A 15,297-nucleotide genomic window follows, 5' to 3' on the forward strand; every position below is an offset into this window, starting at 1 on the left:
CCTTCTCTTCCTCTGTATCTAAGTCTGTGTAGTCTCCTTCTCTTTGTATCTTTGTATCTTCATCCTTTTCTGGTGAGCTGCTTCTGTATCCTTGTTGGGCCTCCTGCTGTAGGTCGTCATGCTGCTGGGCCTCCTGCCGCAGGTCATCCCCCTGTCGGTTGCCCCAGAGCCACTCACCCTCTTCCAGCCCTTCATTCTCTTTCTCACCACTCTTCTTCTTTCTTATTTACTTCCCCCAACCGAACGCCCTGATACTGGGCGTCCCGCAGCTGGTCACTCCTCAGCTGAGTTCCCCTCCTGTCGGGATTAACCTTTTCTTTTACTTGCGCACTGTGCATGTATGACTCTTCACGAATGCACAGTTGCGCACCTCTTCTTGGTTCTGAGAGCCATTTTTCGAGGACACCGCTCCTCTGGGGACTCACCAACACCAGAAATCGGCCGCTCCTCTCCACGGTGGCTCTCTGCTCCGACGTGCAGGTAAGGCCTTCTTCTTTCTTCTCCAGTGATTTTCCTTCTTCCCTTTTCTCTGTTATTCTTACTTTTTCTCTTTTGGGTGCCATCTTCTGTCTCTTCTCTATAACTTTATCTTTCTCTTCCTCTATTTTATGTTTATTGAGCTCTGCTTTTTCACACTTTTTTGTTCTCTGGAGAGGGCTGTTTCCACCTGACCAGCCACTACTCCATCACGTGACTCCCTACAATATACTTATTGTTGATAGGAACGTCCACAGGGATGCTCTGCACTCTCTAACTATTCCTCTTCTCTCTCCTGACAATCACCCAGCTACCTGATCCCTTTATTTTGGGGGTGACTGTCTCCCTGAAACTCCTCTCAATCACCCCTCTGGCTCTCAAATGATCTGGTTCATCCAGCTCCAGTTCCCTAACATGGTTTGTCAGGAGCTGCAGCTGGATGCATCTTTTTCAGGTATAGTCATCAGCAGTGGCAGATTAACCATTAGGCTGTGTCTGCTGAAACCTAGGGGCCCCAGAAGATAAGGGGGCCCAGAAGATAAGGGGGCCCAGAAGATAAGGGGGTCCAGAAGATAAGGGGGCCCAGAAGATAAGGGGGCCCAGAAGATAGGGGGGCCCAGAAGATAGGGGGGCCCAGAAGATAGGGGGGCCCAGAAGATAGGGGGGCCCAGAAGATAGGGGGGGCCCAGAAGATAGGGGGGGCCCAGAAGATAGGGGGGCCCAGAAGATAGGGGGGCCCAGAAGATAGGGGGGCCCAGAAGATAGGGGGGCCCAGAAGATAGGGGGGCCCAGAAGATAAGGGGGCCCAGAAGATAAGGGGACCCAGAAGATAGGGGGGCCCAGAAGATAGGGGGGCCCAGAAGATAGGGGGGCCCAGAAGATAGGGGGGCCCAGAAGATAGGGGGGCCCAGAAGATAGGGGGGCCCAGAAGATAGGGGGGCCCAGAAGATAGGGGGGCCCAGAAGATAGGGGGGCCCAGAAGATAGGGGGGCCCAGAAGATAGGGGGGCCCAGAAGATAGGGGGGCCCAGAAGATAGGGGGGCCCAGAAGATAGGGGGGCCCAGAAGATAAGGGGGCCCAGAAGATAAGGGGGCCCAGAAGATAAGGGGGCCCGTCACAACCACTGGTACACCAATGTATTCTAACCACTTGTCAATATGGGATCACATTACTCTCGTGGAACCTCCACAACAAACTGTTTCAAATGCCTAATAATGTTTCAAAAGTCGCTGTTCAATGAACAAAGGGCAAAACTAGATACAAGGTATCAGCAATTGGTCTATTTCCTGTAGCACTGTAAAATAGATAATTGTTTGAACTTGATTGTGTGACGTCAATACATGTTGTTCTTGAACAAAACAAGGTATGGTGACGTGCTTCTAAAATTGATTTGCAAATTTATCACACAGGAAGTCATGCGAGCTACATTGAACCCACCGAACTCTCACAGCCCTTCTTAGTTCACTGTAAACCAGAGAGAGAGAGTCAGAGATAGAGAAACAGACCCTTGCCTTTCAGTCACCTTCTCAGCACCATGAAATAGTCCGTCTATCACAGGAGCATTGGGCCGTACTGAGATGGAAGATCTATTGGCCTCGATGGGGAAAGATGGTAGTTACCTGGCATCTTTGCCTGTGTGTACTGTAAATACAGAGGTGTGGGAACATGGAGAGGTTTAACAAAGGTTGTCAGTTGATTACTTTAAGCAGCTGAGGTGAGGACTGAAAGGTGTGCAAGTGAAATGAATGGAAACTATATTAATTCAGTGCATTGAGTTTTGACAGTGCAGGGAAATGAAACTGAGATGGAGGGGGATCTGTTAACCCTGCTCTCTGCTGAGGGCGGAATCAGACATTTTGGTGCTCATATTTTGCTGATGGACATTTTGGCAAAAAAAAGACTTTTGTAGTCCTTCTGACATTTTAGGGCTGGCCTGGCAACCCCCAATGTTGCGGTGTTTCAGAAACATTTTGGGATTTATTATTATAGCCTAGCTCCCCACGGCATTATGGCATTTCAGAAATGTTTTGGGAACTGCTGCCAGCCCCATTTTAAAAGCAGTTGAAACCTGCACAGGGCCATCGATGGAAACACAGGACAGTTCAACCCCATTGAGGAACACTGACAGACGCCTCTCTGCCATTCCGTACCTCCCAGGTTATTACCGCAAAAATAATTTTGAACAGGCTCTCTTTTCTCCCCCTGTTGTTATGGAGGACAATTAACAAGCTCTTGGTCTCTGCTGATCCACAAGAAGGTGATTACCCACAATGCCTGGTGGTCCAGAAACTGCTCCATTTCCCTCACTTTAAAAAAACAACACAAACAGAAAAGTAGTTAAACAGGAAAGTCTGCAGATTGTGTTCATTATATGTAATTAAACTTACAATAACCTACAATAAATATATAATAATTTATCAAAAGCCCTTGTTTTTGATTGTTCCCTGTCTTTTACAAAATTTTAATATATTGCTATAAGCTCTGAAAAGCTCATGTGTCGGGGAGCAGTTTCCTGGGGGGGGGGGGGGGGAAGGAGTTTCTGCAACACAGGGGGTTCAGGCAGTGCAGAAGGAACAGGATGGAGTTAGCCAGCAGACAAACAGTGAGTGGGGTGGTGGGCCACGATGTTGCATGGGTTCTCAACATTGTGGGGTCTAACCTGAGATAACTAACTCTGAAATTGTTCATCAAAGTACAAATGACATTTCAAGTACAACTCAGATGATTGAAGAGCAAGACTCTGAAATCTGAGGTGAATAAACAGAATCTGTTGGTGGGGGCAGGGGGCAAGGTCGGGAGAGGGGGGCCTTACCAAAGCTCAGCCTAGGGCCCAGGTGGTAGTTAATCCACCACTGGTCATCAGGGATAATTATGCTCTCCCAGATTTCTCACAATCAGAGCAATCCACTGCCCCAGCTGACTCCATTAACTACTCCCAATTTAATTAAAAGATTAAACTACTTCACCTGGCCTCACCTCACTGGAAGCAAGAAAGCTCTTCCTGAGCCTCTCGAGCCAAAGCCTCAAAGTTTTACTCCTGCACTGTGCCACTCATGCACTGGCCGTTCCTCTTTAGCTACCCCTCCCTTTATTTGTCCCTGCCAATAATCTCAAGTGCTCACTCCCACAAATCAACACTCTGCTTAACCCTTCAGTTGCCCTCTGCACTCTTTTTAAACATCACTCACCTAGGCTGATTTTCTCCACTCCCTGCTCTCAACAAGTCCTCACTGCTCTGACGGTTCTGAGATCTGTCCCCTCTGTAGTTCCTGTATTGGCATCATTAGCCATGCTGGAATCCACAAAACTGGAGTGTTTTACACAACAGATAATCCATCTGATCACTCAACTGTGCCATTTGGAATGGTCAATTAATGCATTCTTGCCAGCAATGTCTATATCCTAAGGCGTAAATGGGGGGGGAAAAAACACTGGCAGTTTAAAGAACATACCTTTTTCTTGTCTCAGGCTTCTCTCATTAGGTGCCAGCCATTCTAAACCTGCCACCGGGATGAATTGAATTCTTATTAATAAAAACCCCAATAAGTCAGAAGTCCTTGTGGTTCATCATTAACTCACCAGATACTGACACAGCTGCACTTCACTCAACACACTGGGCCCAGGATTCTTAAAGCCCTTGAAACTCACAAGATTGTTTCCTGTGTTCCCTTTAAACATACGAAGCTCACTGCAAAATGATACAATCTTACAGCACAAGGTGAAATTAAACAGTCTTGTGGTTGTTACGGGCCCAGAGGACCCCAAAACCCAGCAGCAATAAAAATTCACCAAGACAAATAGTTACTTAACTAAAAGTTAATTTTCTTTAAAATAAAAACAGGATCAAACTTTCTTATTACTATTAACTTAACCTCCTCATAATTCTAGGTGCACTGCACGTGTATGTAATGTGTATATGTTCAGGAAAGTTATTTAATTCACAGTCCAATCTCACTTCTCACTCCTCCAACTTTACTGGTATCAGGCAATTATTATACTCTGCACAGAATTTAACATTTATGAATTTTCACCAAGCTCTGGTGCTTAAAGGTAAATGGTTACCACTCAGGAAGGTTCTTGTTGGTTTCAGAGAGAGATTTGTTGCTCGTTGGACACACACAAACTGATTCCCTCTGATCAGCCACTTGCCCCATCAGGATTTTCCAAATGATAATCCCTTCTTCTGCAGGTCACCACAGAGTTTGTTTTGTTTCCCTTATTTCAGGTGAAACACTCTAGCCACCCATTTCCTCTTGTATAGACCACAAGGGTTTTCAACAGGCTGAACTCAGAACTCACAACCCATTTTCAAAATGGGGTTTCAACAAGCTGCCAGCTTGCCATGGCTGCAGAAACCAGTCCTCTCTCTCTCTTAGAGAAAGCCAGTTTGGTCTCTCTCTCTCTCTCTCTCTGCTTGCAAAACCACATGAACTTCTTAGAATAACAAACTGAAACCAGACAGATTGCTGCACCAGACTCAAACTTTTGAGTCCATTTATCTGTTGCTTTCAAAACAATAATCCATTACTCCACAGTAGGTCCAATTAACACCGATTTGTGAAGTCTCTTGAGATCCCAGTTCTTCTATTTGCACCCCCTTATGAAAACCTCTAGCAAAGCTGTTTTCCTTGTCCCAACAAAAGGCTCTGGGCCCAGAGTGTCTGGTTTGAGCAGAGCTCAGGCATTTTAAATGAGATCTGTTTTGTGAAGTGTTTGTGACCTACACTATCCCCACAATCTTCTCCTTCAAAACATATCTATATACAATATTAAATATGATCTAATCCGTCACACAGTTATAATTGAAATAATATGCAATGATTCAGAAAATCTGCCAGTCTGGCACCACCAAAGTCGAGCTTTCTAGATTAAGAGTTTTACTCAAGAATCCATAAATATCCATTTTCTTCTCCTTCAATAAATCTATGCCTTTTCTTAAAAATCTCCACTGTACATTAGGGGTCTACTATCTTGTAAAAGTCCCATCCCTTCTTTTCTTGTAACTATTTCCCCTGTTATCCAGTTGATTTAAGATACGCAACTTTGAAAAAAATGGTGGCGCTGTTAGAGCTGCTGTAACAACAGTACCAACTGAAAAACCTCACAAAGATAAGCGTATACAGAGCCGTTGTCATACCCACACTCCTGTTCGGCTCCGAATCATGGGTCCTCTACCGGCACCACCTACGGCTCCTAGAACGCTTCCACCAGCGTTGTCTCCGCTCCATCCTCAACATCCATTGGAGCGCTTACACCCCTAACGTCGAAGTACTCAAGATGGCAGAGGTCGACAGCATCGAGTCCACGCTGCTGAAGATCCAGCTGCGCTGGATGGGTCACGTCTCCAGAATGGAGGACCATCGCCTTCCCAAGATCGTGTTATATGGCGAGCTCTCCACTGGCCACCGTGACAGAGGTGCACCAAAGAAAAGGTACAAGGACTGCCTAAAGAAATCTCTTGGTGCCTGCCACATTGACCACCGCCAGTGGGCTGATAACGCCTCAAACCGTGCATCTTGGCGCCTCACAGTTTGGCGGGCAGCAACCTCCTTTGAAGAAGACCGCAGAGCCCACCTCACTGACAAAAGGCAAAGGAGGAAAAACCCAACACCCAACCCCAACCAACCAATTTTCCCTTGCAACCGCTGCAATCGTGTCTGCCTGTCCCGCATCGGACTTGTCAGCCACAAACGAGCCTGCAGCTGACGTGGACTTTTTACCCCCTCCATAAATCTTTGTCCGCGAAGCCAAGCCAAAGAAGAACAACAGTACAGCTACATTCCTGGGAGAGTGGGAGACAGCACTGCTCTCCAGGGTCCTAGTGCACAATACTAATGCAGACAGCTCTGTACAGGCTTTAAACAGCCTGTTAAAGGAACCAACCATTTTTTTTAAATCCTGCAACCATGGTGGTGCCCATGCTGGGTAGTGAAGCATGAGGGTTTTTAGACTCCAGGAGACTAGCAGAACATCACAGGACATCCCAAACAGGGAGAACACACCTTGTTGAGAAGAAGCATGGAAAATGACCCTATAGAACTGTGGCCATGGCAGCAGATTAGTGAAGGGCTCAGCGGCTGTTGGTGACCTGTAGTTGAAGGACTCACACAGGCTGTGGGCTGCTGGCAACATACAGGCTGTGGGAGACTGGCTCATGGAAACCAGGTATCAGAACTGGGATTCAAGGGCGAGAAGGGCTCTGGAAGAACCTCAGGCTCTGAAGAGTTCTTGATCATATTGAAGGTTTGGATCTGAAGCTCAGGTTGCCAATGGATTGAACAAGAGTCTGTGCGAGTGCTGGAGGCTAATTCAGGGACACTCAAGTGACTTTGAAGGGCCCATATAGAAGCATCAGGCAATGCTTATGGTGACTCTTTGTCAGACAAAAGTTGAAGAATATCATGTATATACTTTTTAATATATTATTACAAGACAATAAAAGGAACCTTTGAACCTTAAATAAATGATAAGTCTGTGATCCCAAAATTAAATAGTCACCCAAACCTTGTTGGGCTAAGAAATCCTTTTTTAGTTTTAGTCTTTGGGCTCAATCACCCTGGGTCCAAGCTAAATTTCTGTAAAGCAACACTTGATTTATATATAGCTTTGTACGTCCAGTACAGCAAGCAGCCTCTGATTGACAAGCATTTTTAGATTTCAATTCCCTGCCCCATTTCCTTGATGACTTCCACTGCCAGACTGAGACCACCTGCAAATTAGAGGAATAACACCACATCTTCCATCTGGGCACCCTCCAACTGGATGGCATGAACATTAAATTCTCTGGTTAGCCACAGCCTCCCTTTCCCCCCCCCCCACCCCCCATATCTCCATTCCTGTAGCTCTGTTTGTCTCTCCCCTTTTTCCTCTGTCTCCTTTACCTCATCTCTGCATTCACAGAGCCAACCCTGCTTCCCTCAACCCCGATAATTTCTCACCTTTCCTCTCTCTTGGCCTCTTCTCTAATTCAATGATCACCTTTTGTCTGTTGATCTGTACTCCTCCCCTTGACATTTCTTTTATTCAGGTGCTGCCTGCTTTTTCCATACCTTGAAGAAGGGGGATCAGGCCTGAAACATTGGTAATATATCTTTACCTCCTATGGACACTGACACCTGTTGAGTTCTTTCAGTATTTCTGTGTTTTTACTACAATCACAGCATCTGCACTTTTGTGTTCCACAGTGATCCATTGACTTTACCTGCTGTCAAGCTGCTATTGTGCTGATACCTTGCAACGCCAATTCCCTTTATCTCTACCAGCTCTCCAGAATGTATTACTTAAAGGGGTTTTTATATAAGACCCTTTCATATAGTAAAACAGCCTGACTGGAAAGGCGGAGGTTCTCCACCCTTATGTCGGGATGCTTACCTTCTTGAATGCACTGTAGCCAGCTCGAAGGCACCGAATACAATCCCTCTCAGGGAAGGGAAATGTACAGTTGCTGCGTGGCTGGTTAGGGGCAGGCTCATGACGCCATCAGCCCGCAACCTATCTACCCATTCACCCCTCTCTTCCATGTCCCCCTCAATTCAGGGGTAGCTGGCAGGAGCCATCAGGGCAGAGGGGCTGTTGGGTCCGGGGTGGTTGGTGGGGGCCATCAGGCAGTAGGGCCTGTTAGGTCAGGAGCAGTCAGCAGGGGGGTACAGTAGGGGCCATTGGGTCAGGGCCCGTCAGGGAGTGACCGGTGCGGGCTGTGTGCTGTGACAGCCCGTCGGCTGCTCCAGAATCTCACCAGACCACTTCAGCCTTTGAGGCCACTCTCTGTGACTCAAATCACAGTAGAGCAATGTTCGTCTTCCCTCCATAACCCTCACGCTCTGGAACCGTTCTTGGAAACACAGAGTGGTTCCAGCTGTGTTGGGGATAATGGGTAAGGAAGATGGCCATTCTCTGCCTGTGTATTTATGATGGGTGGCGCTATGGCACCAGTCGCCGCCCCCCCCCCCCCTCCATTGGCTCCGGAGGGTGCTACGAGGCACCACTTGATGTGAATACGATGCAGGAACAGCATTTTAGGGCTGCTCTATGAAAGGTAAGTTTTATATTTTCCCTCCACGCTTGTAGCTGGCCTGCAGGTTGAGGCCTGGCATGAAAGGGCCTCAAGAGAAGCCACCTTATTGCCCAACTCACAATCTACGTAAAAGGAGAATTGGAAAGGTGGATTCAGTGTTCACGTTGAAAGTGGATCACTGAGTCCTTTTACGCAGGGAGCCAGCTTCCCAGGGCAAAAGGGGTGGGATGTGAAGCACTGCAGCATGTAACGCTGCTGTGATGTAAAACATACATTCCGGGAAGTGAATCACTTTATTATGATTTTAACTGACTCCATGGTCATTTGCAATGATTTGTTTTAGGATTGGCTGTAAAAAAAAAAAAGATGAATTTATAAAACGCTTTTCTTGACCTCATCATGCCCTCTCTCGCCATTCCATCAGTCACTTCTTTGATAAGAAATTCAATTGGTAAACCGCTGTACACCTTGTCCTGCGTCTGGGATTGGGTGAATATTGTGATTCGTGTAAATTTCAAACCATTTGAGGGTTGGAAAGGATCAACATCGCAGTTTGACATTGAGTTCGCAACTTCAGGAACAGTTTCTTTTAATTTTAAAATTCGCATGTTTGGTTGCAGGCTAAGGACATCATCAGCCATACCCCCATTTTAGTGCTCATCAGTTTACCCAGGAGGCGCTGTGTCTTCACTTCACCTCTGACACTAAGTCCTTTGGCAGAGGAAACATGGAGCAAAATTCTCCTGCCAGTCCACCTTTTTTGAGTTTATGCAGATGTGAAGCGTATAAAAGCCAGCAAAAGGCTGTCTTTAAGGCTTTATGTAAAAGGGGCTTAAGATTAATTACAGTCAACAGGAAAATATATAGATTCACAAAATGCAGGTAGAAGTTGCCTTTTTCAGCATTATGGTAAAGACAAAATTTCTGTCTGGTGAAAAGTTTTTGTTTTACTGGAATCAACATTCAACATTTTAACCTGATAATAATTCAACATCCCATCCATTCAACAGAAACCAAAACTGAGCAGTTGCATTGATTAGTCACAATATATGTTTACCTGCCTAAGGACTTTACTTGTTTTTGTGATCACCAAATGGAGGCTTAAATGTTCCTTTCACCCAGTTTATTTCTTTGTTCTTCTTCAGCATGTGATAATAGGCTTTTTCACTTCAATCACTTCCACACTTGAGAGTTCATACTTCTATGTTAAATTCTGTATCCATTTTGCCTGTTCAAATTCTACACAGTAATATTATTTGTCAGTGGCTGCCATGCTCAAACATCAAAGCACAGTTAACACAGCAGTTAGTGCAATTACTTCAGGATCTGGGTCCAAATCCCACACTGTCTGTAAGGAGTATACATGTTCTCTCCTGGTCTGTGTGGGTTTTCTCCCGGTCTCTGGTTTCCTCCCACCCTTCAAAATGTAACGGGGTCAATCGAGTGTTATTGGGCAGCATGGACTCGTGGGCTGAAAGGACCTGTTGCTGTGTTGTATGTCTAAATTTAAATATTTAAAATGTAAATGTAAAAAAAGTTCAAAAAAGGTTAAAATGTTCAGAATTATTTTCAGAGAACATACATGACGTCACAGACAACTCTGAGATTATTTTTCCTGAGGACCAGGCAAAATTTCTGCTTATCGGTTGTGCAAAAAACTACTCATGATGTGTGTGTACAAAAGATAGAAATGTAAAGAAGTTGTGCAATTCAGAAAATAAATATTCAATAGTAAATAATGTGCAAAATAAGAGCCCTTAATTGAGTCCCTGATTGAGTTTGTTGTTGAGGAGTCTGATGGTGGAGGGGTAGCAACTGTTTCTGAACCTGGTGGTGCCAGTTTTGTAGCACCTGTATATTTGTCTCCTATAGATACTGAACAGTCCAGATGAGTTCCTCCAGCACTTTGGTGCTTTTGTTACAATCACAGTGTCTGTAGCCTGTCGTGCTCCACACACCTATTCCTCTTTCCTGATGGCAGCAGTGAGAACAGAGCGTGTGGTGGTTGCTTTCCCAACAGCAGCATTCCCTGTAGATTTTCTCAATGGTGAGGAGAGTTTTGCCTATGATATACTGGGTTGTGTCCACTACCTTTTGCAGAGCTTTCCGCTCAGAGGTATTGGTGTTCCCATACCAGGCCATGATACAGCTGGTCAGCACACTTTCCATTTACACATCTGCAGAAGTTTCCCAAGGTTTTCAATGTCATACCAAATCTCTGCAAACTCCAGAGAAAGTATAGGTGCTGATGTGCTTCCTTCTTAATGAGATTCATGTGTTGAGTCAAGGAAAGTTCCTTAAACATATAAATTTGCTCACCCTCTCCACCTCTGATTCCCCCAATAATCACTGCCTCTGGTTTTCCTTTCCTAAAGTCAACAATCAGCACCTTGGTGGTTTTGGTTACATTGAGTGCAAGGTGGCTATTGGGATTATCCAGAATTTTCAACCCTTTAGATGTTATATCCTTTGTGTCATTTATAAATGTAAATAGAAGCACCAACACTGACCCTTCTTCTCAGGTAGTTCCATGGAATTTGGGATAACTTGATTCAAAATCTAGACAATCACGTCAACAAATCTTCATATCAGTTATTGATATTTCTGTACATACTGAGCAGAAGACATTGAAATTCTTTTGAAATATTCATTAGAATTTGGATCTCTGGTGGATTGTTTTTTTGATAATGCAATTACTTAGCATAGGTCACTACTCCAAGGAACTTGGTGCTCTCTCCTCTCTCCACTAGAGCTGTTGATAAGTAGTAGAGGTTGGTCGTTCTTGGTCCTCCTGAAGTCCACGATCATTAATTTCATCTTGTCTCTCACCATATCATCAAATTTTCCAACTACTGTTGTGTCAACTGTAAAATTGATGACTGTTGGAGCTGGATCTGGTGAACAGGAGTGGGCTGACCATACAGCCTTGAGGTCCGCCAGTGCTCAGTGTGATGGTGTTCGATGTACTGATCCAAACAAACTGGTTTTTCCATTAAGAATTCCAGAATCCAGTTAGTGAAGGGTGTTGAGTACCAGCGAGGACAGTTTCTTCACTAGCCTCTGGGGTATGAATGTATTTAACACTGAGCTGAATTTGATAAACAGCAATCTGGCATATGTGGCAAAATTCTCCAGGTGGTCAGGTCAGAGTGAAGGGACAAGAACTACAGCATCATCTGTGGAAGGTCTACTGTCTCTGGGAAGTGTGCTTCGATGCTTTCCGTCACCAGATGCTCGAAGCATTTCATAATGGTGAAGGTCATTGCCACAGGGCAGTAGTCATTGAGGCCTGTTATAGTCACCCTCTTTGGTACCAGAATGATGTTAGCTATCTTGAAAACTGTGGGGCAGATGGACTGCTGCAGTGCTGCTGTGAGGTATTGAAGATGTCCTTGAAGATCTTTGTCAATTGGTCTGAGCAGTCCTTCAGTACCTGACCAGGTATGCTGTCTGGTCCTGCAGCCTTGTGTGGGTTCACCTTGGTTAGTGTTCTCCTCACCTCAGCTGCGGCTATGCAGGGGGCCTGTTCGTCAGGGGAAAAAGGAGTTTTCTTCAGTGTCATCCTGTTCTTCTCATCAAACCGTGCATAGAAGATGTTCAGTTTGTCCAGAAGGGAGTCCTAGATTAGCTAAAACCCCTTGGCTCTCCTCTTCCCCTACTTCCTACTCCCCTTCCCTCCTCCTCCCACAGAAGTGTTCATGTCCCAACTATGGGTATTATTTCTAACAACTGGAAAATAGTATTCAGGACTCCCAGTTACAATGGGAAGCAATCTCTACTCAATTTTAACATGGATGAGCTACAATAAGTCAAATTGCCTTTTCTTTTTACATCTTTGTCGTCATTCCTTTGATTGAGCTGAACTGATTCCTCGTACTGATGGTCTCAGAGTGCTTGCAACTACAATTTAATATTGACCATGAGTATTATTTCACTTTATCTCTCTCCATAAGGTTGGAATGATAAATAGATTATTTGTGAAGTGTCTAAAAATAATTTATCCCATGTGCTGCTTTCATTTAGGGGAAATACAGCAAACACCATTACTGGGAAAGTGAATCAGCTGGAAACAATTCTCATTCAACTTCAGGATGATCTCCGAAAGGTACAGATTCTTAACCATTTGTATCTTTCAGCCATTTCACTGTTTCTAACATTGATAAGTAGTTTTAGTTTGGTTTGGACATCAGATTCACCAGACACATGTCCTGTTCCTTCTCTGTACTCTTCCACAAATTACGAGTCAAAATAAAAATAAAGCTTTTGTCTGTAGAAGGTCATTCTTTTTTCACACATCTCCCTTTATCCATCCAAGATCCACTTTGCCTCCCTTACTCATCCTTTTGTTCTCTCTTGGCAACATTGTTCATGGCCAATGCAACCTTCTTAAAATATTACACAATTGCTCCTTCCACACTCATCCCCTATGTTATGCAAATCCTCCTTTATTTCCTTTCTATAGACACGTACTATTGCTGTATTACTACAAATAATGAATCTGAAGTATACAAGAAATAGTAGGATATATGGCCCCATGAACCTTTTTCATCATTCAATAAGACTATGGCTAAAAAGATCACTCTCATCATCACTTTCCTGCTTGAACATTATACCTTTGACTGCCTTGCAATGGAAAAATCCACCTGCCTCAGCCTTTCTTATGTTTAAAGAGTCAACAGCCACAGCTCTCTGAGATGAAAAACATCCCGATCCACATGCTCAAAGAATAGATTCCTCTTCAGCTCAGCTGTAAGTAACCAATTCTCTATCCCGAGATATCTCCCCATCAAGCCACAGGTTAATTAAGGTTTCCTCTCCATTCTACACAAAACTATAAACTCATTCAATAGAATGCTTTCTTTTTTTTGGATATGCAGCATGGTAACAGACCATTTCAGCCCACGAGTCCATGCTGCCCAATTTACACCCAATTAACCACCCCTAGTATGTTTTGAACAGTGGGAGGAAACCAGAGTCCCCGGGGAAAACCTGCATAGACATGGGGAGAACATACAAACTCCTTACAGACAGTGCAGGATTTGAACCCTGATCCTGATCGCTGGCACTGTAAAGGCATTGCACTAACTGCTATGCCAACCGTGCTGCCCTTTTCAGCCCAAGACTCAAACTAGTAAGCCTTCACTGCTACACCAATGATAAATCTTTAATGTGACCAAAATTGTAAGCAAAAATCCAGGTATTGCTGCACTAAAGTTACACTTGTAACAAAGCTCTATGAGATTACATCTAGATTGCATATAATATTTGATGAATCAACATTTCACAAAAATCTGGAAAATTGTAGGATATCAATTTGAATGGTTTGATGTTTTTTTTCTGTCAAAAGCAAAATATTATGTAGCTTATAAAAACTAATTTCTGTTCAATTTCATGTTAATTAACTAAGCTTGGTGACTAACATAATTAAGTGAAACCCATCAAGTCAATTAAGAAGATGCATACATGAATGTTAACCATTTGGTGAAACTACAAATTGCAAGGAAAGATATAGTGCAAGATCTAATTTGCCAAAATGTGTCGTAGGAATTTACTTGTCCTTCTTATGAAATAATTGTCTGTGCAGGAAAAGGAAGACAAGGCAATGCTACAGGCTGAGGTTCACCATCTACGGCATGATAACCTGAGGCTGCAAGAGGAGTCCCAAACTGCTGCCGCACAGTTACAGAAATTTACTGAGTGGTTCTTCAACACCATTGACAAGAAGTCCTGATGTATGGACAATGAGAACCATGATCAAAACCCATAGCTGAAAAATTCATTAACTCCTAGAATGTTATACTAAACTGTTCATAAATAAGTATAGGTGTTGTAGCTATAATTATTTGTCTGGTTCTGTTCACTCAAATACACCACTGACAAGAATCCAGCTAAACCCAGCAGTTGAACTTGCTAAGGGCCTCTCAGCATCGTGTATTGTAAAATAGAAACTTGAGATGGTAACTTCAATGTAAAAGGTGCTCTATTTTTTGAAATTAGTTTTTTCCCATTGTCGCAATGTTATAGCAATAAGAATTTAGTGATATCCCACAGGGCTTTGTTTGAAATTTAGCACTAGTCTGATGGAGCAGGTTTAGATACAATTACTTTAGGGCACTCTTCATTTGCTGGAATAAACATTGGTGCCTGAAAAAGCAGTGTTCTGATGTTTAAAGTTACACTTGCCTTTTGAATAGCTCACTACTAAATCTACAACTTCTGATTTTTGTACAGTTCACTTAAAGCTGTAGGATCAATAGTACACCACTCTATAAAAGTGTGTACATAGTGAGCCAGCAAGCCACTTGTACAATGCCAAATTTGTTTATCTTTGTACAGAAGCTCGAAATGAAAAGTGTCTTGTATTTAACAATTATTTAAAATGATTTAACCTTAAATTGTTAACTTTAAGTTTTGTTTATCTGCACTATGGAAAAACAGTTTGCTGTAAATTGTGTTGTCTGTAGCTTGTTAGCAGTACGAAGACTGTCATGGTTTGTAGTAAATCTAACATTTGGGTGCTGCTAGTACATAATATTCCATGGTTTGTACGCTTTGAGAAATGTGTTCTTTTTAAACTACTTCATTTGAAATGTGACATACAGTTGCTTTTTTAATAAATGTAGGATAAAGTTGGTTGCTCAATTATTTTACCATCTTGCTCTTTGTATTTTAAGCAACCGGCCATGACATAGAAGGTAGTCTCAACTTTAGATTTGACTTCTTTAATCCTCCAAAAATGGGGCTACATGTTAGTTCTTCGTTGAACAGGAAGTCTGAGTGAACCCCTATAAAGCAGATTCACCTGC

The 15,297-nt window shown here is 43.6% G+C and overlaps 1 protein-coding gene and 1 long non-coding RNA gene across 17 annotated transcripts in view; one reads left to right on the top strand and one right to left on the bottom strand.

The window, feature by feature from the left end:
- Positions 1-15,121, top strand: part of sipa1l2 (signal induced proliferation associated 1 like 2) — a 664,341-nt gene extending 649,220 nt beyond the window's left edge. For 9 of the 10 annotated variants that reach the window (XM_069885039.1, XM_069885037.1, XM_069885038.1 and 6 more), the window contains 2 exons: positions 12,515-12,596; positions 14,076-15,121. In XM_069885039.1, the coding sequence (XP_069741140.1) occupies positions 12,515-12,596; positions 14,076-14,222 (229 nt within the window). In that variant the 3' untranslated portion in view covers positions 14,223-15,121. Of the gene's footprint in view, positions 1-12,514; positions 12,597-13,161; positions 13,241-14,075 lie in introns of all 10 variants that reach the window. The other variant, XM_069885043.1, reaches the window with a different exon arrangement.
- Positions 1-15,297, bottom strand: part of LOC138736110 (uncharacterized) — a 108,469-nt gene that overhangs the window by 36,347 nt on the left and 56,825 nt on the right. For 5 of the 7 annotated variants that reach the window (XR_011340093.1, XR_011340094.1, XR_011340098.1 and 2 more), the window contains exons 8-9: positions 9,549-9,730; positions 2,628-2,783 (exon numbers count right to left, since the gene is read on the bottom strand). This is a non-coding gene — a long non-coding RNA (uncharacterized lncRNA). The remainder of the gene's footprint in view (positions 1-2,627; positions 2,784-9,548; positions 9,731-15,297) is intronic. The other 2 variants (XR_011340096.1, XR_011340097.1) reach the window with 2 other exon arrangements.

This window comes from Narcine bancroftii, chromosome 6 (assembly GCF_036971445.1).
Source record: "Narcine bancroftii isolate sNarBan1 chromosome 6, sNarBan1.hap1, whole genome shotgun sequence".
In the NCBI taxonomy this organism is placed as follows: domain Eukaryota; kingdom Metazoa; phylum Chordata; class Chondrichthyes; order Torpediniformes; family Narcinidae; genus Narcine; species Narcine bancroftii.